This window comes from Mustela erminea, chromosome 11 (genome assembly GCF_009829155.1).
Source record: "Mustela erminea isolate mMusErm1 chromosome 11, mMusErm1.Pri, whole genome shotgun sequence".
Lineage (NCBI taxonomy): Eukaryota > Metazoa > Chordata > Mammalia > Carnivora > Mustelidae > Mustela > Mustela erminea.
Genome location: NC_045624.1, coordinates 41,146,609 through 41,174,374, shown reverse-complemented (window position 1 = coordinate 41,174,374; position 27,766 = coordinate 41,146,609). Strand labels below are relative to the sequence as shown.

The 27,766-nt window shown below is 51.8% G+C and overlaps 1 protein-coding gene across 1 annotated transcript in view; it reads left to right on the top strand.

Moving 5' to 3' along the window:
* The window catches only part of EEPD1 (endonuclease/exonuclease/phosphatase family domain containing 1), a 107,931-nt gene extending 85,843 nt beyond the window's left edge, over positions 1 to 22,088 (top strand). Inside the window, 5 exon segments of the mRNA XM_032304995.1 lie at positions 9,159 to 9,269; positions 12,715 to 12,849; positions 15,153 to 15,291; positions 19,638 to 19,832; positions 21,379 to 22,088. Coding sequence (XP_032160886.1) covers positions 9,159 to 9,269; positions 12,715 to 12,849; positions 15,153 to 15,291; positions 19,638 to 19,832; positions 21,379 to 21,578 — 780 coding nt within the window. The 3' untranslated portion in view covers positions 21,579 to 22,088.
* Positions 22,089 to 27,766: the final 5,678 nt, after the last annotated feature.

The window sequence follows — 27,766 nt, the reverse complement described above, 5'->3', positions numbered from 1 at the left end:
GAATCTCTGTCTGTCAAATAAATAAATAAAATCTTTAAAAAAAAAAAAAACAACAAAGCTAAAGGGAAAAAATAAAGGTGAAATTTATTTATCCGTAGGTGAAAGAAACTGAACTATTTTTGAAGATTCCTATCTCTTATATCAAGGAGTTAAAAAAAGCAAGTGTCACTTCCTCTCTGATTGTACATTCCTGGGGCTTAAGCTTAATGTCTGTGGTCATTCACACTCTAGGCCCTGTGCTGCTGTCCATTTATCACCGGTATGTATATTTAAATAAGCAAAGACCTCCTGAATTATTTTCAGAGCTGAAGATGTTATCATTGTAAACACCAACTTACTGAGGATTTCTATTTAAACTGTGGATAAAATCACTTTGAGCAGGTGAGGGTAGAACTGGTCTTACGGCTACCTCGTTAGGTGGTTTTAGGATGTTTATAGTGAAACAAAATGAGCCTCAAAAGAGCAGAAATTTCTTCCAACCAAAGAAACCTCCAGCACCGTAGGATGGCACGCCACATCACATGTATAATAGCATGTGAGACGTCCCATGGAGGGGATTTAGAAAGGTTTCTAATAGCATGGCACAGTATATAGCTTCCCACAGTAAGTGGGAAGAACAGAACACAGAGCCGCATGTGTCTGTAGGAACAGACAGACGTATTGACGAAATCCATAGGAAACAGCCTGCAAGGAAATCCACAAAAGGTTAGCGGTGCTCACCGTCACATGGTGGCCTTGTGTGGTTCTCTGCTTTACAGGTTCTCCTATAATGAGCTTGTGTTCCTTTATATCCTGACATAAGCCTCGATTTAGAGAAGAGAAACCACAAAACTATCACAGTCTTCACATCCAAAGACCTTTGGAGAAGGAAAAAAAAAAAAAAAAAAACCTTTGGAAGCAGCCCTGGAGGGCAGCAGTGAGCGCTGATGAGGACAGTGGGGAGGGCAGTGCGGGGGCGGGTCCCTCCCTTCCCAACCCAGCTTCCACCTCCAGGAATCCTCCCCCTACCCCGTTCTCCATCTTACCATTCCCCCTGCAGAAAAATGTCTCAACGGCCCTTGAAAAGCATCCCCCTCCCCCATCCCCCCGACTTCTGCATATTTTTAACCATCTTGTTCAGGAAACAAGTGATAAGTAACTTTGGGGAGCACAGAAGAGAGGCTACCAGACCCGCGGCGTTCTGTTGACAGGAGTGCATGTGGGCGTCCCTTCGCCTGACTCTGTAAAAGCAGCTAATGATTAGCTGGTTGTGGAGGCTGAGGAAACGTCTCTTTGTTTGCTCTTTATCCTCCTCGGCATGATAAGAACGTTTAAACAAGGATGAACAGTCACCCAGAATTCCGCTCGGGCCCCCACGGAAAGCGCCTGTTCTTGGAGCTGATGTCGAAGCGCCCCTCCCCCGTCGCACCGCCCCTGGGGGACAAAGGGGCTATAAGGCCATGGCCGCCCTCCACGGGTGATGGAAGATGGGGTCCGAGCTTTAGAGCAGGGGTGCCTTACGAAGAAGCCCTGAGTGCTTGAGGTAAGTTACAGAACCAGCTAGTCTTGCCAGACCCCGGTGCCCACCAGCAGGAAGGCGGTGGTCTGACACGCGGAACTTTCCAGAACTGCTGTGTCCCCACGTCCCCGGGCCCCCTGGGGCAGTGACAATGAGCTCCAGCAGCACTGTGGAGACTGCGCAGGGTCTAGTCCCCCCACCCCTCCACCCACAGGTTTGGGTTTTCTCAACTTTTCCTCGTCTGTGCCTTTTGGCCTTCGAGCTGCCCATGCCTGGGTTCTTGCCCCGCCGGGCCCGCTTGCTGGCAGTGAGTGACCTTGCCGTGTTTCTTTTCCGTGGCCGCTTTCCTCGTGGGTCACATGAGAGTATTATTACCTGCCTCCCAGCGTTGTCATTAGGATTAAATGTGATAATCTGTGAAAAGTACTTGCCAAATAATTGGCACTTAATAAATGTTGGTTCTCTGCCCTCCCCAATCCTTCCCTCTGGGTCTGTTTTTTATACAGGATTCAGAAGCTGACCTGCTTGTAGATTATTGGCCACCTGTGTTTCCTACTGTTGTTGGATGTAGCCAAACCTAACCTATTAGAATTACTACCTATTAAAACTATGCTCTTAGTCGGGGCAGTTTAGCGAGGGGTCTTTGAGGGGGGCTTAGGGGATGTGAAGGGAAGCCGATGCCATTTTGGGAAGAGGGGAATCCACTCTCCCTGTTCCGGGGGGGGGGGGGGGGCAGCCTATGGAAAGTTCACCTGATGTCCTGTCAATGCAGGCAGCTTTTTCGCAGAGTTCATGCAGGGATTATCCCAGAGAAAGAGGGAGAAAGTTCTAGTCTTTGTGAGAATCTTGTATTCCCGCTCCCATCTTTACACTGCCCTCACCCGTCCCCCCTCCCCCCTTCCCTCCCCTTCCTCCCAGAGTTCTAGAATCATACAGTTTTGGAGCCCGAAATGTCTTTGGGCTGGGTCATCTCCTCTCATCCCAGTACTTTATAGGTGGGGAGACCAAGACCCAGGGTCCCAGAGTTCCTCCTCTTCTTCCAGCCCAGGAAGGGGGCCCTGAGGAAACTTGCAAAAGTAGGAGGAAACAAGCCCAGTTCTTTCTTTCAATAATGGAAAACTGTAGTTGCTCAGTGAGCCCCCAGGAGCAGAGAGAATGACCTGCTTCTCTCGAGCTCCGCGGACTCGTGGCCCTCTAGGAAAGGACATGATAGGCAGTGTGTAGCTGTATTTAGAGAGGGGCTCTGTGCCCTGGAGTCCTCCCCGCCCCCAGCATCGCTCTCTGTCCCACATTGCACCCGGATATGTACCTGTGTTTGCACTGCCCTAAGACAGGGCTTCTTTCTTCTATAATGGTCCTGGCTCTGTGGAATAAGCCAATGAGAAAACTTTTTTTCTTCTGGGCAGACTGAGACAGAAAGAGGGTTTAAAGACTTTTTGCTTTTGCTTTATGTCCTGTTGCATGCTGTGTGTGAGCCCCTGCTCTGCAGAGAGGCATGCCAGGGGCCGCTCAGATCTCGAAGAACCATGAAGGCACTTAGCTCCTAGTTCAACCAAGCGGTGGAACTGAGGACACTGCTGCCCCCATAGGCCTTTAAAACATCAACATCTTAAGGTCTAAGTATCCCAGGAAAACTTTCTAATAGACTTGTTATACTTAGAAGGCCAAACAGAGTTTGGTAATTCATAGGTAATTTGCTTTTGCATTGGTGTTTTCACTTAGAGTAGACTGACATTTTTTAATGACCTTAACCAATCCTTGGTTTCACTTTAAATGTGATCCTTCAGCAATACCGGTAGATGTACTGGCTTCTATTATTGTCCCTAACATTTCCACCCTTGAAGATCCTGGCAAATAATAAGCCCTTGTTTACTATTAACCTTACAAAAATGTCTCTGTCATTTGCTCCAGTTTCTATAGTATTCAAATGAAAGTTCAGTCTCTTGACCTCACACAGTCTAAAACAGGGACATTTGTATTTGATGATGGCAGTGTATCTCTTTAAAGGAGAGCTTACCTGTGCTGTTTTATCCATTGTATGCTGCGTTTTCAATGGCCGCTGCTGAGTGCAGGGAAAATGGGAAAATCATGTCAAGGAGAAGTGACCTCCACACTCTGAAAAGCAAACAAAACAAGGAACTCAAGGCAAAGCAAGTTTATCTGGAAATTTGACCCAGAGGGTTCTGAGCGAAAACACCCTTTCCCCACCATCCCGGAAGCAGGATCAGGGTGGCCGTTTAGAGCTGGCCTTTGAAATGCCTGCCAGCACTCCTGGTACTTCATCTTGGGCTAACTGGGTGGTCCCAACTACAACACATCTTTATGCCTAGCTCACAGAACCGCAGGTTTCCTTCTGACATAACCGGACAGGGACAATGGAGGGATCCCGGAGCGTGGCGGTGGCTGGACAGGCCACCGAGTGACACTGGAATGCCTTTCCTATTCCTGTTTCTCACTCAGGACCAGATAAGTGAGGATGGGGAGGGAATAGAAGGAAAGAAAAAAAGAAGTCTGGAGGTCTACAAACAAAACACAGTTGGTCTCAAGGCTCGGAACCCTTCTGTCACTGTGGAGATGAGCGGGCAGGAGATGGTCCGGGGCAGACCCAAGCCGCGGCACATCTAAAGCAGGGCTGAAGGACTCTTTTCTTTTAGGACTTGACGTGCCTAAATGCCAGTGCCTCGGGCGTCTTGTAGATTGGAGTTATCTGTCTGACGTTGAGGCCCCCTGTTGCCACGCCAGAGGATAGGGTGGGTGTGGAGTTGATGATCAAGTGCACTGCCGACTGGACCTGCTGGTTATGGGGCGGGGGCTACAGAATGGTGATATCACCCCATCTGGTTTGCGGCTAGAAAACAAGTCCAGCCCATGGTCATTCTTGTGACTTATCCTGGGAGAGAAAAGCGGTCCCTGGGATGCTCGGGAGATAGCCCTTTGATTCATTCATTCTTTGGGCCGGTATCTACTGCTTGCCTTCCTGCACCTTGCCGCGGGTGGGCTCCCTTCATGTTATCTCCCAGGATCATCTGACAAGAGCCACAGTCAGAGGCTTTACGAGTGTGTGGGGACAGCCAACATGCTATGCTTGTTTTGAAGAGTCAAAACCGTCTTTCTAGACCACAGGTATGAAAAATATGAAGGCTGAGTTCAAAATCAGCAATTGTCGAGCCTTGTCTGAGCTTCTGAAACTTTTTTTTAAAGATTTTATTTATTTATTTGACAGAGACAGCCAGAGAGGGAACACAAGCAGGGGAAGTGGGAGAGGGAGAAGCAGGCTTCCTGCTGAGCTGAGCAGGGAGCCCGATGTGAGGGTGGATCCCAGGACCCTGGGATCATGACGTGAGCTGAAGGCAGATGCTTAAGGACTGAGCCATCCAGGTGGCTCGAACTTTAGAGTTGCTCAGGGGAACTCATGAGAACTGCCCAGACTGGCCCTAACCTCAGTGATTCCGAGTCGGCAAAGAATGAGGTTCGCAAACCTGTGGTTTTAAAAACAGGAACCAGTGTGATTTTGATGGAGACAGGGCATAGGCTGAACCCCAGAATTTTAGAAACACATTTGAGAGGGCTTGTTTCGGGTTATGCAGGTCAGTTACCTGGGAGAATTCTTCCCCATCATACACATCTCCCCATTTCCACCCTTTCTGGCCTGGTGAGCCTCTTTTACTTAGGAGAGTATTATCTCTGCCTTCTGCTCTGTGGGCAAAGCAGAAAATTTGAGAACCAACTGTTCTACATAAAACAGTTTCAGGCAGAGTTCAGATAGAGGGCTCTCAGAGGATGCTTTTGTTTTCCTGAGATATTTTTAGGAGAAAGGATGTAAGGCTTCGCTAAGGTGACCGGCCTCCACGGGGCATCTGTCCTACCTCCACTATTTCACCTGTCCAGCCAGGAGGTAGGGCAGCAGGAGGCAGACCTCGGTTCGGACCGTCCCCTCACACTTACCCACTGTGTAATCTCGAATATAAACTCACATTTCGGTTTAGCATTTCTGTGCTGCCCTTCACTTGGGAGTCATGGGTAGGCTGTCGGCCTCAGGGGGGCCAGTGGTGGGGGCTAATAGGGCTGGGGTATACAAAACAAGAAGGCTCTGAGCAGGCTTCTCACATTTGCCGAACTTGTAAATCACTCCAGGATCCCGTGAAAAGGCCTATTTCGGTGCAGGAGGTCTGAAGTGAGCCTGAGACTTGGCATTTCTAACAGACTCCCAGCTGAGGTCAATGCTGCCCATCCGTGGACCACGCTCCAAGTTGAAAGAATCTTTTTTTTTTTTTAATCTTTTTCTCCTCTGAGTAGCAAGAATCTTTAAGGTGCTCCTCAGTTTTGCTGCAAACCAGGAGTGCCATCGACAAAGTTAACAAACTGGCAACTGTTTTCTTCGCCCTAGGAATAGAGGACAGTCCTCCGGCTCACCTGGCACTGATCATGTAGATGGGCAGAGAAGGCTTCCAGCCGTCAACAACTTTTTCCCGGTTCCTTCAACTATGAAGTGTGTCTGATAACATAAGAACTACTGAAGAAGGGGACAGAGAGGGGGGTCATCTGACCGTGTGGGCTGAGAGAGGTTATCAAGATCAAGGCTTCAGATGTACGAAGTAGAGGTGGCCCTTAAGGTTCAGGAATTACGGTTCCTTAAATCTCTTAGGAGTATAACTGCTAAAGAAAGGCTTTTAGGTAGAAAACGAAAGGAGAATGTCTTTCCAAGAACAGTAGCTTTAAATTGTGTCAGAGTCCCCTGCAGGGTCTGTTAAAATGCAGATCACCTGGCCCCAGCCCAGAGTTTCTAATTCAGTCGGTTGGGGCGGGGCCTGAGAACTTGCCTGTTTAATGAGTTCCCAGCCGAACCTGAGGATCCCACTTTGATTAGCAGACTCGAGGCCCCAAAGGCCATCATCTCGGAGAATGGGAAGCACCGTGCTACGTCTTCACATTCTAACCTTTCTGATCAGAAGGGCGTTGCCCGGAGCGCAAAATGTTTACATAGAGCCGGTGGCTGGCGTTTGCAGTATCAACTGGAGCTCCTCGTGTCTTCAGGTGTCGGAAGGTCCTGTGAGGGTTAGGAAACGTGGGATGTGTAGCACCTACAGGTAGCTCTTTCCAGCGTGATGGGGTCCCCCAAGGACTGGGGCTCTCTAATCTGGCTGGTTGGCTAATCATCTTATGGTGCTTTTGAAAAATGGAGCCCCTTCCCCCAGCTGCTTCCTGGGAGATCAGGGAGCAGCCAGATGTGCGGGACTCCCCGCATGGGGAGGGGCGAAGCACCAGCCGGGCATTAGGAGCTGCTCTCCTTTTTAATGATTCTCGGATTCGGCTCTGGTGATCACTCAGCAAGCAAATGATTCCCCAGCAGGAAATCAGACCCTTTATGGAGTGCATTTCCTTGCTGGATCCCTGAAGTCATCGTCGATACATTCCGGCTGCATTTTCCAAAGGGCTTCATTTCCCATCCAAGGATGGCTTCCAGCCAGGACCATCTGGCCAAGGGGACCCATCTGCGATGAAGGCCCCATTAAGAACAGCGCTGGCCACAGCCACTCAGCCCCGATAAAAGCCCCGATGACCAAACCCCAAAGAGAATACCTCTCAGGCAAACTCAGAATCAGGTTCAAATTGAGGCGATTATTTAGATAAGGAGCTGCAAGGAGACGTGTTTGTCATACCCGGGTTTGAGGTGTGCTGGCCTCCCTGGGGTTCCCTGGTTCACCAGCAGATGCTCAGATGCCCAGAGCATGCCCTGGGCGCCATGCTCTGTGCCAGGTGAGCTTGATAAAGGGGGCTTGGGAACAGTCCCTGCTCTTATGTTACCTGTGGTCAGGAAAAGACAGACACTTAATTGCCTACCTCTCGGCACAGAACCCCGAGAACAGCGTGTCTCTAGAGTAGGCCTCCTGTCATACATCTTCCCTTGTCCAGGGAGGGGTGCCCCCTTTTCCCACCTGAGGCATAAACCAGGTGAGGGCCCTCCCAGGAAGGGCCAGGAACGCAGCGCCGTGCGGTGGAACTGTTTCTGCAGGACTGATGGCTGACAGCTGTTTGCCCCCGCCTCTGCGCTGCATGCGGGGGTGGGGGGCGGATGCCTCTGAAGTCGGGGCAGGGCAGCCGCCGTGGCTCTCCCGCCTTGGCGGGCATCAGAATCACCTGGAGAGCTTGTTAAAAACAGATCGGTGGGCCTCCCTCGCAGTTCTGATCCTGTAGGTCTAGGATGGGGCCAGAGGATTTCTAACAAGTTCCCAGGTAAGGCTGAAGCTTGTGGGCTCCAGGCCACACTTGAAGAACCAGAGGGGTAGCATGTGAGCATGGCCATCACAGCTTCCCCAGGGACAGATGGAGGGAGGTCAGGCAGCTATGCTGCTGACCTAGGCGAGAGAAGATGGGGCTCTGAAACGGGCCACAGCCGTGGGACTAGAGAACAGAGAGAGGGAGCTCAGGACACGTGTGACAGTAGAACAGGTGGGCCAGGCCCAGTGAGGGAGGGGACCCGGGAGGGGAGGGAAGAGTCTGAGTAGCTGCAGGGATGGACATGACAGGACCTGAGATGGGAATAGGACCAGGAGAGGGGGGATGGGCTCATCTCTTTGCGACCTGCTGGGTTTGTGGTTCGTGGAGACCTTCAGGTGGAAACGTGAAAGGGGCTGTTAAACTACCCTTCAAGTCTCAGGAGAGAAAGCCAAGCTGCAGACCCAGATGTGGGGGACGGAGGTTTAAGCTAAAACTGAGGAGTTAAGTAAGACTAGTTAAGGGCAGCTCCTAGAGGAGAGAGTGGTGAGGGCTGGGCAGAGAGAGAAAGAGGGGGCTGGCATTGCTCCGAGGTGCAAGAAGCAAATGGACAGACAGATGGGGTCACCAGGAAGGGGCAGAGCCAGATGTTGGAGCACCTCAAAAACTGACACATTGTGGGGACCCCTCAAAAGAACAATCCTCCTGAGTGTGGGCTGCGTTTGAGGAGAGAGTTGGAGGAACAGATCCCCATGTTTTGAAATAGCTTCTTAACTCCTCATTGTTTCTTGACTCCCTATTGACTTGGCCTGGGCAGTTTTCCTCGGCCTTGGTGACCCAGTGGCTTCACAGGTCCGCCATTTTGGTGGAACACGCATAAGCAAAAAGAAGCAGACCCTGCGAACACATGTGCGGTGCAGTAGCCATGGTAGTAGGCTTCCTTCTCCCAAGAGAGTCAAAGTGAACAGTATGGTAGTTTGGGGTGAAGCTGGGGGTCTGTTTTTCCACCTCTAAGCAGGCCTCCGGTGAGAAAAGACACTGAATTCCTCTTCCTTCCTCCCTCCCCATTTGATACCCACCTGGACCCCCTCTCACATCCCCCTCTCCCCCTTGAAGACCTTGAAGCCACTGGTTTTACAAGGTTAAAAAGGATTCTGACCGCTAGTTTTGTGCAAGTTGTGCGAGAATGCTACAGAAAGAATTGATTTCTATGAACTAAGAGCCCGCCAGGTGATAATTGTATATTTTATAGTTTGCTTTTTTAATTTGTGAGGCTTTTGAGTCCTCTGGGTCTTCACAATCCCTAAGAACACAGAGAAAGTCCGAAAATCTTTAAATAAGGCCGATGAGTCTGGGTCAGGCACTTCCTGGCCCCTCCTGTGGCCACCAGCTATTAGGAGCTTTGGGCAGGAACACACACCGACTTGTTGCTCTGTCTTTGCAGTTCTGTGCGGAGTTAAACCAGCCTATCCTGCCCAACATCCGCAAGTGGAAGGGGCCCCGGGGATGCTGGAAGGCCATTGTTGCTGAGATGCCCTCCACTCAGCTCCAGAAGGTACCCTCCCTCTGCAAAACCTGGATTTTGTCTGCATCTTACTGAAACCTCCTTTTTCCCTAATCACAGGCATTTGCAAATTTCCTTTGCCAGCATCCTCGAAGCAATTCTGTGTTTCTGCACATTTCTTAGCTCTTTGCCATTCATTTCAAAATGCCCTGGTTCCTGTTTCATGTTTAGATCAGGAATGGACCGCTGCCCAGACGGAAATGGGAGTTTAGGGTGTTGGGAGGAGAGGAGAAATCCTGTCTGGAGCCAACGCTGCAAATGGGGTATTTCTGTCCTTTGTCCTCTTAATCCCGTCTCCACAGTTCCATCCTCTGCCAAGTTTGTGGAGAGCCCATTGTTCATTGAGTGAAAACTTCAGATTTGCTCAATTCATACACAAAGCATTTGCTTTCAGTGGTAGAAATTGCGCGCGTGGAAATGTTCTGTGGACATTTTGAGCAGATTCTCATTTTGAATGTTCTTTTGCTGGCATTTCCCCTGTGGCTGTGGGTAAATTATGGAAGGGGTACCTGTCACTCGTACAGGTAGATTCACAGCCGGTTTTCACTCATTTGGAATGTCTGATATTAGTGGGGTTTTGATCTTAAAATAGAATTTCATCAGTACATAGTTTTTCTATAAATGTGCATGTCGTATTTTTTTTTCTCTCTAGTATACCTCACATGTTTATAAACACACAGGAATTGTATTTATGTGAGTGACACTGAGACATGGGGCTTTTAAGTTACACATACATACTGGATTAAAAGTATTTTATGGACATTAAGCTCTCATTTGTGGACAATAAGCTCTCTTTTTAAAGATACTATTTAAAAATGTGATCTAAATCTGATTTCTCTGGGTTTTATGTTTAGGACTATAAATGGTTACTATAGCTGGCAGCCAGTGTCTGTTTCCCCATAGGCTGGAAACTAAGCCAAACTGGGAGGTATCTAGTCTTTACCTCTGTTGCCCATGGCTGTCGCTTCTCAGTCCATATAGAAATAATTCCACCTTGCCTTTTTTTAAGAAAAAAAATAGCATGTTATATGTATGTAGGATCACAAGGCTCTCCTAGTCCCTCTATCCACTGAGAAATTGTTAGAAATGTTCCCACGTGCCAGGCACTGTGCCACATGCCAGATACACATCAGTGAGAAGCACAGCCCCAGGGACCCAGGCCTGCCTGTTTGTAGTCCTTGCAAGTCCAGGGGGAGAATCCATGCTGAGCTGATGGGGCCCCTCTCAGGAGCTCACAGCCGGCTGAAGGCACAAGGTGGGAAACCCTGCTCCAGGTCGGGGTGGCAAGGCTGTTGGAGGGTGATGTGCCATTGGAGGGAGACCCGTGTTCAAGCCACTGCAGCTTCTCAGCCTCAGTTCCTTAATCTCTAAAATGGGAGCAGTTTTTCCTTCCTTCAGCCAGTCACTGGGTGGCTGTAGGATTTACTGCAATGCCCCATTAACTGAACACAGGCCAGGCCTGGCGGGACCCACAAGAGGCAGCAGGCCGGGCTGTGCCAGCTACAAGTCCATGCACCTGTCTCGGGGAGCGGCTGGCTCATCGGGGCCTTGCTGCCATGGAGGCTGGAGGGCCTCGTGGGGACAAATCTCCCAGTCTCTCAAAAGATGCAAATACTAGATTTTAATGTGCAATTTCCTGACTTTTAAATATGGACAGATAAGCGAAAATGTTTTTAAATGCTGTTGAACAAATTGTATCTGCAAGTCGCACACGTTCCACTTCTACCTGGACAACCGTGGGCAAGTGGCCGCAGCAAACGCCGTTTCCCGAATGCCTAAAATGGCATCAGGGGCCTCTGTTCGGGTCTCCAGTCCTCGCCCTATAGCCAGAGGGGCGTCTCCGTAGATGAGAAAACGGAGCTCTGTAAGACTGAATGATTTGCCCCAAGGTCTTCCGGTGACCACATGGGGTCAGGCCCGCACCCAGCTGTCGCTCTGGTTCTAACGGGATCTCCGGCTGCCCTGGAAGGGGCTGGGCCAGTTCTTCCCGAGCCAGGGGCTGCCTGGGTCCAGGGGATCGGGAGAGGCTCCCAGAAACGCCCCGTGCTCACACAGGTGAGCAAGTGTGAAGGGCGGACCGAACAGGCAGGTGGCTGGCGGGTTTTTCGGGCAGGGGCTAGGGCACACGGGGAGCCACAGGAGGGTCTGAAGTAGGGCTAATCACCTGTGTCCTACCTTGTTTGGGGATCAGTAGATGGGAAGACGACCCTCCACAGCAGAAGGGGAAAATCCCACTTCTGTCACTATATACCTGAGGAGACACATTTAGAAAAACAGAGGGCTCCGTGCCCCCACGGCGGAGTGACACAGGTGGCCCTGAGATCTGGGTCATCCAGTTCTTAAACTAGGGCTCTCTCCAGGGGGCAGGCAGGCCTGTGGTTCTAAATCTCAACGTGCACAGTTTACAGAACACGGTTGCCTATTGATTTTTTCCCTCCTCACCTCGAGTTGGGCTAGTGGAGGTGCAAAGCCCAGCAGAGCATGGCGCTGGGACCGTGCGGTGCCGGGGACTCAGCAGAGGCCACTTAAGATGTTCAGGGTCGCTGCCTCTCCTTCAGCAGTAAGTGTTGCTGGCCCCTCCAGCGATGCCACAGATCCTACTGCCCATCTCCAATCTCCTCCAGCTGCTGGGGTGGAGTGGGGAGAGGAAGCTTTTCCCTCTTTCCAGAAGGGATAGCGGCGAGAAGCCGACAGACTGACAATGGCTCATCTGTAGCCAGAGAGGGTGGTGGTTAGCACCAGGACCCAGGACATCCCTGCCACGCCCTCGCTGACCCTCACAGGCCTCCATCCCGGGGCTGCAGGCCCCTGTGTGGGCCCCGTCCACCCGCAGAATGCCCTTGACAGATTCTGAATCGTGGGGACTGCTAGGGCTGACCTCCATCCGCCCAGCAGGTATTTATGGAGGATCCAGGAGGTGCCGGGTACTGGTGATGGGAAGCTGCAGCTCATCAGTAAGCAAAGCCCGGCCTTCGGAGTCCTCTGCTTCATTCTCAACATTGCTGTTTACCAGCTGTGGGATTTTAGGGTAGTTACTTAACCTCTCTGAGCAGCTGAGTCCCTGCCTGGTGGAGAGGGGTATGAGTGTCCATCTCATGGGTTGTGATGATTAGGAAGATGACTCTCTGCTTAGTCAGGGCTTCCCCTCCTTTCACTCCCCAAAAGATAAGAGCCCCCGCCCCCCTCTCCTGCCCCAGCTACACCTAAAACAAATTGGCAGCATGGGAAATCTGGGGCAGCAGGCAGGAAGGAACATGCTGGCTTTGGGCATATGCTTGTGTTTCAGAAACAGTCCCTGCGCATATGATCTCAGGACCCAGTGCAGAGTCCCCTGCCTCCTCCCTGCTTCTCCTGCCTCTCCCCCCAGCTTGGGGCTGAGCCCTTCCAGGAAGGAGACTGGTCTCCAAACTAAGTGATGCCTTCTCTTCTCCTGCAGGGGGCTGGGTTCTCTGGATTCCTGTGGGATACCACGGCCGGTGTGGAGCTGAGAGACGCCAGCTCGCAGGAAAATTCGCCTGGTAATGGGCATGGGAAGCCGCTGGGGCCCAGCCCGTACCTTGCACGGTTCAAGGTACCATTTGTGTTGCTGTGAAGGTCTACTTCTAAAATGGGGTTGGGGGGGGTGGTCCCATTCTAAACTGTGATCCAGAGCAGCCTCATCTACTCTGTCCCACGGTCAGGTCAGCACACACTCTTGGGGTTCCCTTGGCTGATGAACCTGTCCAGGGCAGGAATGAAGAGGATTCTGGAGGACTCTGACAACTCTGGCATCTGGGCAGGAAGGAGAACAGGCGGCTGGCTCCCAAACCTAGCACACATCAGAATCAGCTGGGGAGATTTTCTTAAAATCAGGGATTCCTGGGGCACCTGGGGGGCTCAGTCAGTTAAGCAGCTGTCTTTGGGCTCAGGTCCTAATCCCAGGGTCCTGGGATTGAGCCCCACATCAGGCTCCCTGCTCGGTAGAGAGCCTGCCTTTCCCTCTCCCTCTCCCTCTGTCTGATGCTCTGCCTACTTGTGCTCTCTGTCCATCCCTCTGTCAAATAAATAAAATCCTTAAAAAATTCAGGGGTTCCTGGACCCCACCCCAAACACACGGAATTTCTGGGTTAGGGCCCGGGATGGCCCATTTTTCAAAGACAACTTTAGGGCTTCTTCATCCCTCTGACATTTGGAAATCACTGGATTAGAGGACAGCAGCCCTTGTCTGGGGACCCCTTCTCCTGACTATGGGGAAGGGGCTCACCTTCAAGGGGTCACTGGGTTCAGAGGGGATTCTAAAGGAGCTTCTGGGCTGTGGGGTCAGGGAGAACAGGGGGAGCAGCAGGGAGACTGATCTGAGGGCTCTCTCTGATACCCCCCCCGCCCCCATCCCTGGGGGGTGTACCTGAACAGCGAACACTCAGGAGGGAGAAGAGGCCGGCAGGTCGGCACTCCACTGACCTGAGCCCCATGGCACTTCCCGGTGAAATCACAGGGCAGGGCGGGCGTGGGCCCCCAGCACAGAGCCTAGCAAGCCACTGCTGGGTGTTTGAGCTCCCCTCTCCTTCTGTGTGCTCCTCTGGAGCCTGCGCGTTCCCTCCAGCCAGAGCGTGGTGTCTGGCAGCCCCTGGCTGGGGAGGCCCATGTTTGGGGCACCGCGTTGGCTCCGGTGGGGGTCTAGCCCTAGCTCTTGCTCCTGGCTGCAAGGTTGTTGGGGTTCTGTGTGTGCCCACACACCTGGGGCGTCTGCAGGTTGTGCTTAGGAGACTGAGGTGGAAAATCAGCCACTTACCATCTTTAGGTCCCCCTCACACCACACTGGGTTTCTCATTTACGTAAAGTGGTGATGCTTGCTCTGACCTGACGAGGCGACAGCCGGACCAACCAGTGTCTCTCACAGGTTGGCTGCTTCTAGTAGCCAACGAGAAAATGCTACCGTGTCCTCATTTGCTGGCGCAGATCCTTCAAAGTGCGTAGACAGGCCTTCAGCCCCCCGCTAGGCTGGATTTCCCAGCCTGTGGCCTCGTGGTGGTTCCTCTGTGGTCAGAGCCACCGCTGCTGACAGCGGTCCAGGCTGGGGGGCGGGCGGTGGGCAAACCAGGGTCACATGTGTAAGATGAAACTGGCAGGCTCCACTTCCCGGGGGCTCCCCCTACACCCCCTTCCTCCCCGGCAGTGTTTCGTGTTTGTTGCCATGACAAACGGGAGGGCGGGATTGCCAAAGCCTGAGCAGCTGAGCAGCGCTGCCGTACTCAGGAGACTGGCTCTGACGGCGTGTCCCTGCACCTGCCCGCCGCAGCACGCACCCTGGGGCTGCAGACTGGGCATAGCCTGTGCTGCCGAGGCTCGGCCGCCTTCCCCATTTGACACATCTGAAATCCGGTGAAAGTGAGCGTCAGGGCAGAGCAGTCTCTGGAGGGAAAAGAAGGCAGAGAGGTGGGTGGGCTGGCTGGGGAAGGAAGTGGGTCCCAGAAGAGGGTCCTGGCAGAGGGACCTCAGCCTGTCCTAGAGGGTAAGAACCCAGTCTTGGTTAACAACCAGCTGCTAGAACTGCTGCCGCCTCCTTCTCTGTTGTTGCTTAGAAGGAAAAAAACAAAACCCCAAACCTGACATTTCCAGATGTGCCTGGTTTTCCAGACACTCAGCTGGAGTAGGGGATGTGATATGGTGGGGGTAGGGGGTGGACTGACAGAACAAGATAGATTTTGGTCCTCCGGGTGCCTCAGAAAAAAAATCCAACCCTGAACCACCTTAACCCTTGGGGTGTAAGCCAGCTTGGGCTGCGTTCGCCGTTGTCGGCATGGTGCGAGAAGCTGTTGGTAAGTGGGGAGTCACGAACATGGGAAACAGGGACATCTAAGCCTCTGCCTGCTGCTTTGTCTCCCCTCACCTCAGGTGGGAAGCAACGACATGACCCTTGTGAACCTTCACCTGTCAGCCTTGATCCTGCCAGGGAGTGAGAATCCGAGCAGGAATCACAGTGACAGCCACCGCTTGGCCAGCTTTGTGCAGACCTTGCAGGAAACCCTGAAAGGTAGGAAACACTCTTTCTCTGTGACTGGGCCCACGGCTCCCACTTTTGAAGGGCAGGCACGGAGTGGCCTCTTCCAAGCATCGCTCCCACCCCTTAGGCTGACCCAGCTATTGGCAGTGGTGTATCTTGAGGGCACAGAAGACCACCATCCCTGGGCATGGTGACATCTGTCTCGGTGGGTCTACCACACATGTACTGTGGTATCAGCTTTGGGGCCCTTCTAACCTCCCTTTGATGGAAAGATTGTGGGGGGAGGAAGGGAGGATACCTTCCCTCGTGACCCGTCCTCCTGGTTCAGCTGCCACTGTGGGGGTGCCACCTGCAGATTCACACGTGCTCTTCTTGTGAGAGAGAGACCATGGGTGACAGGGGACCGGGGAAGTCCTGACGAGCACATGTAGGCTTTTTCTTCCTCGTGGGGTGCAGGTGACCCTGAAGGAGCCCTGGTGCTCTCAGGAAATCTGCTTGTTCATCTTTGCTCCTTCGTAGTGGTAGGACCTGGATGAGCCCCCCACACCACTTGAAGCCTGTCTGGTCGGGGGATGGCCGGTGCTCCCCTCCCAGGGATGCCTGGTGGGCACGGTGACTGTCTATGGATGAACCAGGTACATAGTAGGGGCTCAGCAGGCAGGAACTGACTCAGAAAATACCAGAACATGAGAAGAGCAGAGCTTCGGGAGGAAGTCGGTTCTCTGGGTCCAGGCTCTGGCCCAGCCTTACAGAAAGTTCTTGTGTGCAGGGTTTACCGGGAAGGAAGCGTTGACACTGCTGCAAAGACTGGGCTGTTGTCTGCTTGGTGGGGTTCTTCAGAGCCCTGCCCTTCTCTAGGTGAGGGTTTCTGGCTGGAGTTCTGGAATTCTCTTCCATGCTCGCCGATATTCTCTAGTTTTCTAAGCCTATTGCATGCTAGATCAGCCCCTCACATGGGTGATTCATGAGCATCCGGCTATAAAAATAATTAGGTCGGGGCGCCTGGGTGGCTCAGTGGGTTAAAGCCTCTGCCTTCAGCTCAGGTCATGATCCCAGGGTCCTGGGATGGAGCCCACATCAGGCTCTCTGCTCAGCAGGGAGGCTGCTTCCTCCTCTCTCTGCCTGCCTCTCTGCCTACTTGGGATCTCTCTCTGTGAAATCAATAAAGAAAATCTTTTTAAAAAATAATTAGGTCACATTATAAATTTGCATCTTAAAAAGGTATCTTGGTTATAGTAAAGTATATCTGACATGACAGTGACCTTCTTCACCATTTTTAAGTGTCCGGTTCCGTGGTGTTAAATTCATTTACATGGTCTTACAACCACGCCCTCCATCCGTCTGCAGAACATTTTCTTCTCTCCAAACTGAAACTCTGTGCCCATTCAGCACCAACTCCCCGCTGCCCCCATCCTCAGTCCCTGGCGACCGCCCTTCTCCTTCCTGGCTCTGAATTCGGCTACACCAGGTACCTCTGCTAAGTTGGAATTGGGCAGTGTTTGTCCTTTTCTGGCTGGCTTCGCTTACATTAGGTCTTTATGGTTCGTCCATGGTGTAGTCCGTGTCAGAGTTTCCTTCCTTTTTCAGGCCGGATACTATTTATTCTGTTGTCTGTCTACTGAATTTCGTTTATCCACTCGCTGTCTGATGGATGGATCCCTGGGCAGCTTCAATCTTTTGGTTGTTGTGAGGAATGCTGCTCTGAGCATTGATGGACAACTTACATTTGAACCAGGATATGCTGTGGCCAACATTCTATTTAGGAGTTTGGGGGGCTAAAAAAAAAAAAAAAAAAAAAAGTTTAAGCCAAGATACCCCATCCAAGAAGCAACCCTATGGGAAATTGTTCACACACAGCTGGTTTCTAACCCATTAAAAAGGATGACCTGGTGGCTTTTAAAATCTGTGGACGTTTCTATCCTTCTCCACCTCAAGCCCTTCTTTGCCTGTATGTAGGAGTAGAAAGCGGAAATTCCGGTTCATAACTTCTCTGGTAACGTCTCACTGCTTCTTTCTGACACTTAGGAGTAAGCAGGTCATTGTACCAAATTGCCAAGGGGACTGTTGACCTACTCACCTTGGCTTGTCCAGGTATGGACGGTGACTCCTGTTCCCTGCGCCCTTGTGTTTCTAACTGATAACCAGTGAACAGGTGACACAGCAGACCCAGGGGTTCTGGAAGCCCTCCAGCCTGCCCCAGGTGCAAGGACAAATCCATTATTTGCAGAGGTGGCAGAGCTAAAACAAAGACGAAGCTTTTTTATTCCACAGCCTTGCATCAGAGCAAACAGAAGCGATTTGATTAGCAAACGCTGGGCCTTTCTGCCTTTGTCTGGAATGTGTGTCTGGGTTGACATGAGCATGTATGCCAGGCCTCTGTTGGCGTGTTCTTCTTTCAGGGCCTCACTCTGTGAACTCCGCTAGACTGAAACACAGTGCGTGGTAATGCCTGGCGTCTGGGTTGGACCATTCCTCAGTGGGGACCAGCTCCTGCTGTTGCCCCTGGCATTCTGCATATCTGTCACTATCTGAGGAAATCGGCCCCAGGCATTCTCCCCTCACTCCTGAGAACCAAGGAGCCCACCCCTGGGGATCCCAGGCGGATGGTGTTCTAGGGGGGTTCAGGCCTCCTCTTCTCAGAGGCAAGGACCATGTTGATGTCCTCAGTGCCACCAATTTAAAGGAAAGCAGAGAAGTCGTGGGGGACCCAGATGTGCCCCTTCAGAAAAGGAGCTGTTATTTTCATTCTTGAAGTTACACAGAGCTGGGTTTTTTGACCTTTGACACCAGCATCTCGCCTGGTTTCAGAATTGCCTTTTTTGGCCCAGACGTCTTCAGGTGTGCCTCCCAATGAAAACTTCCCATTGTATGGAATGTTCTGCCTCCGTTCTCTTAACCTTCAGTTTTTCTTGTCATTTAGTAAATACAGCATCGTTCTTTCCTTTCAAAGTGTCCGTCTGCATTCTGGGGTTTTCCTCACGCCTCATTCACGAGTTCATTGCATACGTGTTTATCAACCGTCTGCCAGGCAGCAGGCCCGTTCCAGGCATGGGGGATTTTGTGAGGAGGACCACCCATGTCCTTGTGGCTCTGCTGTTCTAGCGCTTTGTGAACAGCCGGGGACTTGAGGGCTGGTCTGATGTATTGGAGCGAGCTATTCAGCGTCTCAGAGACTAGCTTCTTACCTATGGAGAGGGGCCTGCACCAGGTGAGGGCTCTTGGATAGGTCTGACCAGTCGGGTAGGCGTTCTGAAGTCTGCTTTCCTGTTGAAGTTGGCCCTGATTTCTCAAGACAGCGAGAGCTTGCCCTGCTCTGGGCACCAAGGTTGTTGAGATGTGGCCTGGAGGTACCGTCACACAGGGGGGCCGAGGGAGAGTCTTACTTCCCCTTGGCCTGCTTCGGTAGGGGGTGACCACTGCAGTGCCCAAGTGCCCTCTGCTGGTGACTTGTGTTATTTCACTTCAGATTTGAGTGTCTCAGATACCTTTGGCTCTCATTCATGAACTGCTTTCCTCAAAGCCTCCCTTGCTAGTTAGGACGGGAACCCTGCTCCCCACAATAATGTGTCTTCCCTGAGGGAACCTGAAGACAGGAAGGGATGGTTAGGCAAAGATAATGGGAATCCAAGAGCCTAGCTGGGGTCCAGTGTCTTCTCGGAATGTCTGCTCCATCTAGGAAGTACTTTGTGATGATTCCACTTACTCTAGTGTACATCAAACAATGGTAGAAATGTTGAAAATACTCTAAAGAGAAAACATTTCCACTCTGGCCCTGTATTCGTTGGTTAGGGCCACCATAACAAAATATAGCAGTCTGGGTGGCTTAGACAATAGAAATGTATTTCCTCACAGTCCCGGAGGCTGGAAGTCTGAGAACAAGGTGTGGGCAGGGGTGGTTTCTCCTGAGGCCTCTCTCCTTGACATGTAGATGGCCACCATCTTCTATCTTTGCACGGTGTTCCCCACTGTGCCCAAGGAGCGTTTGTCAAGCTCTTATGAAATATCCAGTCAAGACCCTCAGGCTTTTTCTGCCATGAAATTTGGATCACATGAGCTGGCACAGGGGTGATCTCTGCATCCTCCAGCTCCCCTTTTCCAGATGTGTTACTAATCTGCTCTAAAGTCTTGTGAGCATGTTGGGAGTTTTTGTTGTTGTTGTTGTTTTTGTTTTCAGTTTTTGGTTTTTGGTTTTTTTTTGGTTTGTTGGTTGCACAAGGTATTTAGAAAAAATGGAAGAATGAGAACCAGATAGATGCACTCCTGACCCCGCAGAGTCCAATCAGAGAATCGAGATCCCACTTTGTGGGCTGTGATCAGTTTTGTTTCGACCTCCCAGCACCTCTTAAATGCCTGCTTCTCCTTCTTTCCACCTGCAGGAGAAAAAGACATGATTGTTTTAGGGGACTTCGGCCAGGGTCCTGAGAGCAGTGACTGTGATATCTTGAGGAAAGAAAAATTCTACCACCTAGTCCCTGCCCACACCTTCACCAACATCAGCACCAAGAATCCCCAAGGCTCGAAGTCTCTAGACAACATCTGGATCAGTAAAAGCTTAAAGAAGGTCTTCACAGGTAAAGCAGAAGTCCCTCAGTCTTTCTCCTGCTCAGAAATGTAAGAGAGACTTGTCCAAACTGATCGTCCCAGATCCTTTGGTTTGATGACTCTGGTCAGGAGTTCTCCTATGTTCTCTGTGGGTGATTTACAGGATTATATATAGTTTAGGCTCCTCTGTAACCATCATTCAAACAGCCACTCTGAGGAGTGAAGGAGGGCCATGAAAAATGGTGAAAAGGCATTCACTGATCTTCAGCAGGGGCAAACCTGGGTAGAGGCCAGCAGAGTACCAGTTCTGAGAGGAGCCCATACCTTACTCTAATTTTAAGGACACTTGGTCATTTAGCAAACATTCCTCAAGCCTCCTCATATTCAGGCGCTTTATTGTGGCCTGTGGTTTCCCAAAGTGCTATCGGTGCCCCAACGAGCTGCCGTTGAGGACAAGCGGAGATGTCTCAGAGCATTGTGGTAGGATGCGAGACATGCTTTACCTGGACCTCACGAGGACTGGGGTGTGGTGGGTAATCTCAGCGCAGCAAAGCAGCCCCAGGAACCCCCAAACCAGTAGCCTGCTGAGCTGACTGTGGGCCAGCAAATATTAGTCAGAAACAGGGCAGTGACAGGCAGTGTCTTTTGATGAACAGCAGGAACTGTGGTTCTCCATCCTGCCTGGCCGCTTTGCTAAGTCCCAGCACGTTATCCATATTCTACTTCAGTGAGACATTTAAAATCTGTGAAAGCGCCCGTTCTGGAGTTGGCCTGGGAGCACCTCGTGGGCAGCCAGCACTGAGCTCCTCAGCAGAATTTCCAGTCCAGGCTGCGTCACCAGCTTCTTGCACCTCTCTCTGGGTGCTGGTTTCCGTTGGACTGTGTTGGGGGCAGGTCTGCAGGTAAAGGAATGGGTCTCAGGAGGATTGGCGATCATCCAACTCTGTGAGACACGGTTTGTGGAAAGGCACTGCTCGCCAAAGGCTGGCCCCAGGCTGCCTCAGGATGCCCAGGATGCCGGAAGGGCATGCTCTCATCAAAAGAGAACACAGGGCCAGAAGGAAGTTAGAAATGATTTCATCGGTCTCCTTGCTGCGAAATTCTAGAAACTCAGGTGCGGGGAGGAGTGAAAGAACTGAATAGGCAATTTGTAGGACTTCTTTGGAAAAAATGTCACTGTGTACATGAGAAGACACTCAAACATCACTCATCGTCAGGGAAATGCAAATCAAAACCGCAATGAGATATCACGTCTCTGAGAGACATTTGACCCTGCGTCAGAAATTTATTCTTGTTGCTCAGATTAGAAGAGGTCTATGGTGAGGAGAAGGTCAACCATAGGCCGATGGGTATGGCAGTGAGTGGGAGGCCAGCCTCTGGGGACTTCGGTGCCTACACAGTAAGCCCTCGCTTGTCCAGATCACATTGGCCGAAACCTGTTGTTTGCACCGGCAAGCTGAGGGGTATTGACAGGGCATCCTGGCTCCCAGCTGCAGCAGAGGTCTCCACCCGCCGGTCCGTGGCCCCAGCCAACCCCAGGCCTGATCCCGGGGTCTCTCTTCCCTCCCCCTCCAGGTCACTGGGCTGTAGTGAGAGAAGGCCTCACGAACCCTTGGATTCCCGATAACTGGTCCTGGGGCGGAGTGGCTTCTGAGCACTGCCCCGTGCTCGCTGAGTTCTATGCTGAAAAGGATTGGAACAAGAAGGAAGGCCCTCGGAACGGCAACGGGGTCACCTTGGAGCGAAGTGAAGCCAACGTTAAGCACGAGCGATGACGGCACCCAGAGGTCTCTCCACCTCTGAGTCTGGAGGGCCCCAGGCAGGGGAATCCACCCTTCCAGGTGAAGACGCGGAGCCAGAACTGCGTCATGGTCTTGGGCCTGACAACACTAGCCCCTGGGCCTCGACCTGCCTGCCTTCTCTGTGGACGTTCTTGAACCTCTCATGGGGCAGGTCCCATCAGAAGCACAGTGGGGGACCGAGGTGTCTTGTAATCTGGGGCTGTCGTCTACTCCCGCAGACGCAGGCCGGCCAGCCGCTGCCCCTGGGTGGCGGCGTGCACAGAACCGTGACAGGGCTGTTGGGGCTGGAGAGGGTGGTCTCAACCTGCTAGGCCGGGTCTGAGCCATGCCAGAAGCGCTTGTCTCTGACTAATGACTGGTCCATGACGCTCTGGCTGCTGATTGTATAAAGCTTTTAACTGTGACTGAGCTGAGCACTCTTCTCAGATATTTTGAGTGGTGATTTTTAGTTTTGTTTTGAAAAAATAAACAGAGATGAACGTGCCTGGTTGCAGTGAGCGTCCAGGGGGTGGGCCCCCCGCCTACGGGTGTTTTGTGCCCAGTTCCAGCACCTCTGTGAGGCTGTGGTCCAGGCCACTGCTCATTTACACCCCCTACTTTGCGGAGATGCCTCCCACACCCCTGTCAACCCCCTGAGTTTACTATAAAATCTTCCTATGACCTTCTCCCTCCCAGCCTGTTCTCTGTCTTCTGACCCTTGAGCGCCATTTGTGTCTCTGGCCGTTCAGTGTCGGTTCCCTGCGCTGGGCAAGAGTCCCAGAAGGATCCTATTTCCTCCCTCCCTTCCTCCCCACCCACTTCAATTTTCAGTGCGGTTCCTAGCCCAGAGCTGCCCTATGGTGATTCTGAGGACTGTCTGTTGATTCTAGATCCACAGGAAGCTAAGCCTGGGTGTATTGCGGGAGGCTTCATTTTTGTGGGGGTTGGGGGAGGGGGCAGGGAGATGAGCCCATGTTAACAGCCACAAGGTATCCCTTCCTTTGCTGGCATGGTTCTCCCTTAGGTCTCCTGTGAGACCAGATCATAACACCCATTTCCAAAGAAATCAAAGTGTAGAGCACTTAACCTCCTGCAGGTCGCATAACCGGTAAGTAGATGAGATTCAAACCCAGCCTGAGAGCCCGTGCCCACATTTCCAGTCTGTGCTTGCCAGCACCAATGCTGCGAAGGCAGCAGCCCTGATAGCGAATGTGTGAGTACTGAGCCTAGATGATGAGTTGTTCCAGGTCACCATGGAAGCCGAGGGTTTATTCCTCCCTCCACGCTGAAAACCCGGTGTGGACCAGTACCCAGAAACTGTTGTCACCACACAGTGTGAACCCTGGGGCCGGGGCCAGATGCAGTGACAGACGCCTGTTTCCCCCAACGACCATCTTTTGGACCAGCCAGCTGCAAGGAGCATCACTGATCGTGGGCTCAGGAAGGAAGTCCTCCAGGTACTCTGGGGGTGCCTGGGCTTTGGCCGGGCCTCTCCTGAGGGACCAACTCCAGTGGGGGAGGGAGGGTGAGTAGTGCCTCTCTCTTGGGCTCAGGCTGTGCCACTGGAAACGTGAATGAGCCTGGACCAAAAGCACTCAAGTTAGAAGGAAAGATCATGGCAGGGAGGAAAGGGTGCTCCCCAGCAAAGCAGGCCATTTTTTGGTGCCTCATCTAAAGAGCAGACTTCACCAGCATTCACCAGCCAGCTGCCCCAAATCCTTTTGGCCAGATTGGCTTTTGCACCAAAACTACGGAAAGACAAGTCTTACGTGAAAGTAAAGGAAAAGAAAACCAATTAAATGGCCTTACTGAAGGTCACTCCGTGAGGCAGGGAGGGAGGGGGCGTGGAGTGGAAGGCCGCAGCCACATCTCAGACACAGAGTGCATCCTGGCTTTGGCTCCTAACATTCAAGCAGTTGCTTGGAGGCCTGTTTGCGGGGAGGGGGCACTGCCTGCAGTGGGGCAGTCCTGTCTGCAGAGGGAGCTGCTGTTCTAGCCACAGCCTTCTTGGTTTTTGCTTTAGGGGGGGTGGTTTTGACTTGGGTTTTATTTTGCTTTTCTTTTTTTCTTTTTCTTTTTTTTTTTTTTTTCCATCTTTAATTAATAGATGTTATTTTTAGGAATGGTTTTAGGTTGGTAGGGAACCAGAGCAGAAAGCACAGAGTTCCTGCACTCGTGGTAGTTTTCCCTGTTGTGGCATTAGTGTGGTGTACTCGCTACCACTGAGGGACCAGGACTGATACCTTATTAACTGAAGTCCATAGTTTAAGGTTCACTCTTTGTACGTTCCATGGGTTTCAACAAACGTATAAAGACATATATCCCTTTTTCTCTGATCTAAAAGTCCTCTGTGCTCTGCCTGTTCATTGCCCTGCCCTGGCAACCGCTGGTCCTTCTACTGTCTCCCTGGCTTTGCCTTTTCTAGAAGGCCATATAGTTGCAATCAGTCTGTAGCCTTTTTCAGTTGGCTTGTCTTAGCAACCTGCATTTACAGTTTCTCTGTGTCTCTTCATGGCCTGATAGCTCTTTTCTTGTTATTGCTGAACCACAGTCCATTGGATGAACTTTATCTGCTCCCCACACCTTGGACTCTTTCTAAATCCTCACTTTCTCCAGACTTCGCTCCCACCCTATCCCCAGCTCCATCCTCAGATGGGACATTTCTCTCCCATTCTTTCTTTCCTTCCCTCTCCATTCTTTTCTTCCTTCCCTGCTTTCCAAGATTGTTCGAGAAGGGTCCTACTGCAAACCCACTTTGTTGGAAAAGCCCAGTTGGAAAAGCCCTGATGCACAACAGGGCTTCTGGCAGGTGAGTTTGGGCAGGAGATGTGAAGGAATTACATGCTAGGGACACACAAAGTCCCAGGGGACAAGTGGAAGCTCTGTCGTCTTCCCTGGGTCCCTCTATCCTGGAGCACACAGGCAACCACACCCCTTCCCCTTCTGCCCCAGTGGAACCTTCCTCTCGTGACCATTGTCCCACAGAGGTGCTGAGATCAGAGAGCTCCCCTCCTCTCTCTGTACAGGAGCCAGTCAGCAGGGCCCCGGGGGCCATCTCTCCATTCTGCTGCACCAGCCCCATCCCTTACTGTCCCCAGACTTAGCGGCAGAGGGTGGGGGCAGACAGAAGCCCTTCTGTGCTACAAATAATTGGCTCCAGGCTAGGACTCCCTCACTACTGCTTGGGAGATGTCAAAAGCAGCAAAATGAGCATGGCCCTCAAGAGCGGGCTGCATTCTTCCAGAGCCAAAGGGATATCCTTTATTTCTTTGTATTTCTTTAGATCTAAGGGTTGAGTTCTCCCCGGATGCTCCCATGCAGACACCGTCCCACCAGAATGAGTGAGAACCCCGCCTGGCAGGAGTCCCCGCCGTCTGTGGGATTGGGAGGTGAGTGCCCATGGCGTCAGAGTGCCACAGGGTCTGCTGGCAAAGGAAAGGAATTCATGGCTTCAGCAGCACTCAGTAATCTTAAACTGGCTCTTGCTTGTAAATCATCCCTGCCCACACTTACTGGCTCCTTACTGTCCCAAGCACTTGACACGTGTAACTGCTTTATTCCTCAGAAGGGTTCAGTGAGGTTGGTTCTACTGTCCGTGCTCCTCCTGCAGATGAAGGAGCTGAGAAGGGAAGACAGGAGGGGCTCTGGTTTCCCTGGGATAAGGAGGGCGCTTGGTCTGGGACCTGTCAAGCCGACAAAGAGGGCTGCGGAAAATAAGTGGCCTTGACAAAGGCAGGTGGGACTAACGCCAAAGGGACAGGCCAGGGAGATTTTGCCGAGTCTTCCAGCTTTCTGGAAACCACCTGGGAGACTGAGTAGCCAAGGGTGACCTCGGAATTGGTCTTGCCCCAGCAGCACACAGACTAAGGAAAGCAGGTGGGGGAGCCCCAGGGGTGGCCAGGTCCCCCCACCACTGCAGGCCAAGGGTGCAGGTGCAGGACAAGCTTTGAAGGCTGCGGGGTGGTCTGGGGCATCCTGGGACCTCTGACTCTTGCCTCCTAGGGTGTCTCCAGCTCCTCCCTTTTCCTCTGATGGGTGCCCATGGCCCGGTTGGGTTTGGTAACATGGACAGTTCACGTCCATTAGAGCAGTGAAGTTCAAAGGTCTGAAAGAGAGCATCAGGAAAAAGGGCTTTGTCTCCAGAGCACCATGCCCTTGGGTGGCAGTTGTTCCCAGTGGCCGGGAAAGGAGGGACAAGAGGGAGAGAGACAAAACCTCCGAAAGACTTTCCAGGTCTGCTTGTGCCTTCCCAAGTCTGGGGTCAAACCACATGAGGCAGGTTTCCCTTGGTGCTTGTGGTTGTGGGATGTTTAACAGTTAGTCTGCTGAGTGGGCTGGGCTCCAGTCAATGGGCAGTGTTGGGTGAGGGACATGCCTAGGCGCCCTGCTGACCTCCATTATGGTGAGTCATTTAAGTGTATGGCGCGGGGGGGGGGGGGGGGTGCGAGCAGCAAGGACTCAGGTTTTACTGTGATGAGTGAGCACAATTGGCCGGCATTGTGTGATCACATAGAAGCCACGGCCTTGGACAGAGCCCGACTTTGCAGCTGGAAGAAGGTGTCTGGCCCCTGGGCCCAGGCCCACTGTGTTTCCTGTGGCAGTTTCTTCCTTCTGGGCTCTGAGAAGCTGAGGTGGTGGTTTTAAACAGAGATCCCAGAGACCGTTTTCTCTGGAAAGAAGGGCCAACAAGATACTGTCCCTGTTCACTGCTTTAAGGAATCCTATGAATTTTCCTGGCTAGAAAAATCCACCTTACTCCCCCAACACTGACTCTAAAACCCAAGGCTAGTGAGTGAGGAAATGCCAGGATGAAGCCAGCTATATCACAGATTTGCTGGGAGCTAGCAGCTACACTGAACTGCGTTTCCCAGGCCTTTCCTTTCCTTTTTGTTCTAAAGTGTTCTGACTGTGTTGTGGAACAAAGAGAATCACTTTCTGGGGCAGTGGGCCTCCCACTCTGGCACATGGGAGGATCCCCCAGGGGCTTTCTGGCAAACAGTTTCCTTAGCCCTAAGCCAGGGGGTCGGAGAATGGAGTGCTGATCGGTCTGGCCTGTGGCCCAGCAGAATCAATGAAGGTGCCCTGAGTCTCACCCTTTGAGAAACACGAGTGTTGGCGGCGGGGTGGGGGGAACTTTAAGTGCCTAGAAATGTGCCTGAGCCTCCTCTACATAATACTAAAGATAGGACATCAAGAAGAAATGTTGATTACGGTAGTTGATTAGGATTTCAGTGTGGCTTTTAATGACTAGGTAAGAGATTCCTTCAGTGGGGACAGTAACGTGACAAGTCTCCGTAGGAGATCCGCGGGAGCTGAGCAAGTGAAGGCTCGGAGCTGACAGGCGGCAGAAGCATTGTTACTGTGACTGCTGGATTAAGTGTCTGAGCCCTGGGCTTGCTGATGTCGCCAGGTCTTTTCACGACTTTCATTACTGAACACAAGACCAGGTTTCAAAGACCGATGTCGAGTAAATCCTCACTATTCGGTTAGCAGCTGGAGCTCTGGGAATTTGTAGAACTCTCCTCCAGAATTTTTCTGAACATCGTTCATCTCTTACTCAATTTTAAATTACCGGAGAACTTTTTAGAAGTTTGATCTTCTCACGTTTACCACACGGGGGTCTCATGGGCCTGCATGCAGACTGAGTAGTTTCAGTGCTGAGGCCAACCAGGCTCAGTGAATATATGGGAGCATCAGACCCAAGAGCCTTCGCAGGCAGTTTCCAGACAGACCCTGGAGGCAAGGGCCCCAGTTCCCATCCTCAGCATAACATACAGTACGTTCATGTTCTCAGAGTCTAGGCTTTCCCTGACAAATCTAGTCACTTATCTAACCCCTAAACGCCTCGGTGCTTGGGAATCCCAGTTTATAGGTATGTTACCTGGGGGTATGGGTCATGAAGGAGAAGGCCTCTGTGTGCTTTCCAGTGTTTCATCTAAAGACAGTCCAAAAGCTTATAGGGTTTGAAGGTGCATTGTTACCAGGTACCTGGGGTGTGGGACAGAAGACCTAGAGTCGCCCTAGAGGTGTGGTACATCAAAGCACTGTGGGTCTTGAGGTCAGAAGTTGTGAATTCCCTAGCCTTGCCTGTGATCCAGAAACAGTGGGGACCTCAGTCTGTGAGCCATGGTTAGCTGTCAAGCTGAGAAATCTCTTTGGCCAGAGGATCTGATGTCTTTCCT